This window comes from Pundamilia nyererei, unplaced genomic scaffold (genome assembly GCF_000239375.1).
Source record: "Pundamilia nyererei isolate P.nyererei 1_Seehausen unplaced genomic scaffold, PunNye1.0 scaffold00243, whole genome shotgun sequence".
Lineage (NCBI taxonomy): Eukaryota > Metazoa > Chordata > Actinopteri > Cichliformes > Cichlidae > Pundamilia > Pundamilia nyererei.
Window position 1 is genome coordinate 514373 of NW_005187644.1, and position 3847 is coordinate 518219.

At 37.9% G+C, this 3847-nt stretch overlaps 1 protein-coding gene across 1 annotated transcript in view; it reads left to right on the forward strand.

Moving 5' to 3' along the window:
- The first annotated feature begins 3071 nt into the window (after positions 1-3071).
- Positions 3072-3847, forward strand: part of mrps23 (mitochondrial ribosomal protein S23) — an 8188-nt gene continuing 7412 nt past the window's right edge. Inside the window, exon 1 of the mRNA XM_005749369.2 lies at positions 3072-3264. Coding sequence (XP_005749426.1) covers positions 3221-3264 — 44 coding nt within the window. The 5' untranslated portion in view covers positions 3072-3220. The remainder of the gene's footprint in view (positions 3265-3847) is intronic.

Sequence of the window (3847 nt, forward strand, 5' to 3'; positions counted from 1 at the left end):
TGTTTGAAGGGGCGGGTGCTCAAAGTTAAAAAGGGGCACATAGAACCAGGCTGAATAACAACAACCGACATGCATGAAGAGTCTAATATGGAATCGCATCATACTATATCTTTGTGATCACGTGGAGACAATGCAAAGCAAACCTAGCCTATGTTTTAGCTGATGGCATACAATGTTGCTGTTAAAGGGTTGCTGGTGGTGCTCATGCTGATAGTGCTGGAGGGCGGGACTGTGTTGATCTGAGACTGTAGACATTAAAAAGTCCATAGGAGAGATGGTAGCTGATTAAACAAGTGTTATAAGATAAAAAATATAATGCAAAGATTAGTGACAGCACTTGGAACCATATGGTGATGAAACTGATGAAAAAAACTGTGGAAAATAAACTTGCCTCTGCCTGTGACTCACTCTCTTCCTCCTTCCATCTCCTCATCTGATCTGTCACTCTCCACTTGTGGTCCATCTGAGAACAAGGCACAATTTGCTGTTGCATTAATCTATTATTTAATTGTCCACACTTAACAACTCTTGCACCTAATCCTTAATAAAGTAATGATAGAAACATGTTATAGAACCATAACATTGCAGTTGTGTTTATTATTGATTTCATTCTTGAATACCTCTGCAATTCAACAACTGGTACATGTGTTAATGTTACCTGTGCTCTTTTAATCCAGCTGGTGAGGTGCTCCAATACCTTTAGCAACCTCACATAGCTCCTTTTGTAGCTGTTTCCTCCCCCTGTCCTTACGGGGCATATCTGGTCAATGAGTAATAATTTTTAAAAAATCTATACGCATAAAACACACACATGCACACACAATGACATTATTACCTTCTCCAGAAGACTATATGTACTATGGCCACAGGTTTGCATCATAGCGCTGATCCACATCCTTCCCTTATTATTTATTCCTAGTGCTATAATAATTAAGTAATGAGAAATTTAATAAAAAGTAATAAATATAAAATACTGTATTTATAATGATTCAATTAGTTTCACTATCCACTCTGTGCTAGGCAGATGGGTGAGCTTATTACACATTTAAACTGTAGAGATACAATAATTTTGCTGCTGTAAAATCAGCATTTTTGTCATATTTGAAATATAAATCTAATATATTTAATTGGCGTCTTAATGTATTTTCTTTAAAACTGTGTTGTTTTTAAATATCATTATTATAATAATCCATAATTATGTCAAAATTCATTCTGGATAGTTTGTTTGTTGTTGTTATTGTTAATAGTGAAATATAAGCCCCCCAGAAAGGCAGGGAACAGCCCTGTATCTTACTGTAAAACTAAATATGTTCCCTAAAACAGTGCAGTGGCCCATGACACCCTTACCCAGTTAGTTAGCGGCTAATGATCACCACTATTGCAGTTAATAAAAGGGCAGGTAATATTTGTCACACTGTTGTGCACACAGCACACTCATTTGGTTCAATCCGTCAGTTCCCACAAGACACCTTACCACCATGTACATAATAATGGAAGAGGACGGTTTCTTTCTTCTCTGGCAACAGTTAAGAGAGAATTTTGTGTCTGTCCAAACAACCAGTGGATACCCTGTCCCCTCCAACCAATGCCTCAATTCTTCCATTGTCAGCTAAATAGAGAGCAATTCCTGTTTACCAAAATCATAGTTTCCTTCTGGAGCACACAGATTTATTTTACCTTCAGACTGCTGAGAAACCACAGCCCTGGCCCCAGGATCCAAGGCATCCACCTCCATAATGAATGGTTGTGTGGTGGCCCACCAGAGGGCTCCACTCACACCCAGGTCGGGGGGGTTCTGCTGGTTTTTGGCACAATGTGTCCAGTTGTAGTTTGGAGATGAATAAAGTCGGAATGGAAAGTTACAGCTCCTGTGTCGTCTGTACAATACCTCCACAGTTGGAGAGATCAGGCTGGAAAAGGATCCAGCATTGTTGGGATCCAATACCAAGTAAAATTCAGGCTGGTATCGATACCAATACTTTGCATAAGTACAACGTTTTCGATAGAGAGTTGTTGGCATTGGTCAGAGGACCCGGTGGCGCCAGTCTCCGGCAACCTCGCCTCTGTCAGTGCGCCCCAGGGCAGCTGTGGCTACAACACCAGTGTGTGAATTGGTGGATGGCTGTATGTAGTGTAAAGCGCTTTGGGGTCCATAGGGACTAAGTGCGCTATACAAATTCAGGTCATTTACCATTTGCGTAAAAACTTGATGTGTTTGGTAAATAAAAATGAAAAGTAGTGTATTTCAAACCGTATTCGGAAATACAACTGTATAATGACTACAAGACATCAGACTATTGTTCTTCTTGCTTAATTATGAAGAATTCACACAAGAACTAAAAAAAAAAAAAAAACAAAAAACCCTGAAATCTATAGCCTACCTACATTTTAAATATTCCCTTTCCATTCCAAAACAAATGTGACTGATTGAAAATAGTAAAGCTGAGAAAAAACATTATAGATACATGTCATTGTCTATTTATCTTATGTATGAAATATTTTGAGTTTTTTAAAGCATACAATGACCGTTTTACTGTATATGTTATATATACCCAGTCTATATAATACACTGTAAATACTCTGCAATTTGAACAAATGGGATTCTGCAGTTTTAAGAACACAATGCCTAGACACAAAGTCTCTCCTCCTCCTCCAGTTCGCCTCATTATATTCTGTTACAATTTACTTTTGTTTGTGTTTGACAAGGTTTGTGGCCTTGCCACATGTGTCACAAACCGCATCTTTGCTTTTTGTGGAGCTCAAATAGCTCGGGCTATTTGAGCCCGGGCTATTACGAAACTCTGCTTATGATAGAAAACTGAACTAGCGCGCACACGTGAGCCGTAATGCATTTATACAGTCGTATTTCCCAACTCACTGTGATAGGCAGAAGAAGTAGTTCCTATTCAGACAATCCAATAATATAGTTACTTTCCACTGTGTTCTTGTAAATTATAAGCTACAAATTTACCCTAAATTACTATAATATCGATAATGTAATACGAAAGTCGATTCTGGAACATAAATGTCTGGTATCGGAAGAACCAACTTTTCAGTATCAATGCGCACAATTTGACCATTCAAGGCACCCGTACTATAATCGCATGACAGCATCCGAACGGGTTGTTTCGACAGTGTTGCAAACAATGGTCAACTTTAATGCAGATTTTTTCTAGAAAAGGGGAATTATATAGCTAGATCTGTCAACGAAAAGCTCCACATGGCAGGTAGTAGACTAGAGAGATTTGGAACGGTATTCACAAGGTAAGACCAATGTTTACGCTTTTTATTCAAGTAATGATGAAGCTAATGTGGCTTTTAGCTGTATCCACAATGTCGATGATGGTGATACTATTTCCGGCACTATAAAGAGTCTTTAGTTGATACAGTATATGTGCTAGCCTTGGGCAGTAATACGTGTTTTATTCAGCCAACACGTGGGTTTACAACTATTAAAATAATTTAATTAATTAAGAAACATTAGTCACGGGAACTGTGACCCCTTAAAAAAGGGGCGACGTGATGACGTCATCGGCATGCGACCAGTTTTGCAATATTAAAAGCTCTGCTTTCTATCTGATTCGCCGAAACAGCGCTTGCTGGATCCTGATAAATATTGCAAATACGTGTACCTAGTTAGCGTTAAAATTCTTACAAACATATTTATTACATTCTTGAAATAATGTGATCATTAAATAGTAATGTGAGAATTTGAGTTTTTAACAAATAAATAACAAACAAATACAAATAAATAAATGAAGATAGATAGGGAGACAAAATATGGAGATTTGAAACAGGGATGTGTGAAAACGAGCTATAGCTTAATATGCTGGCTTAATATGAGATA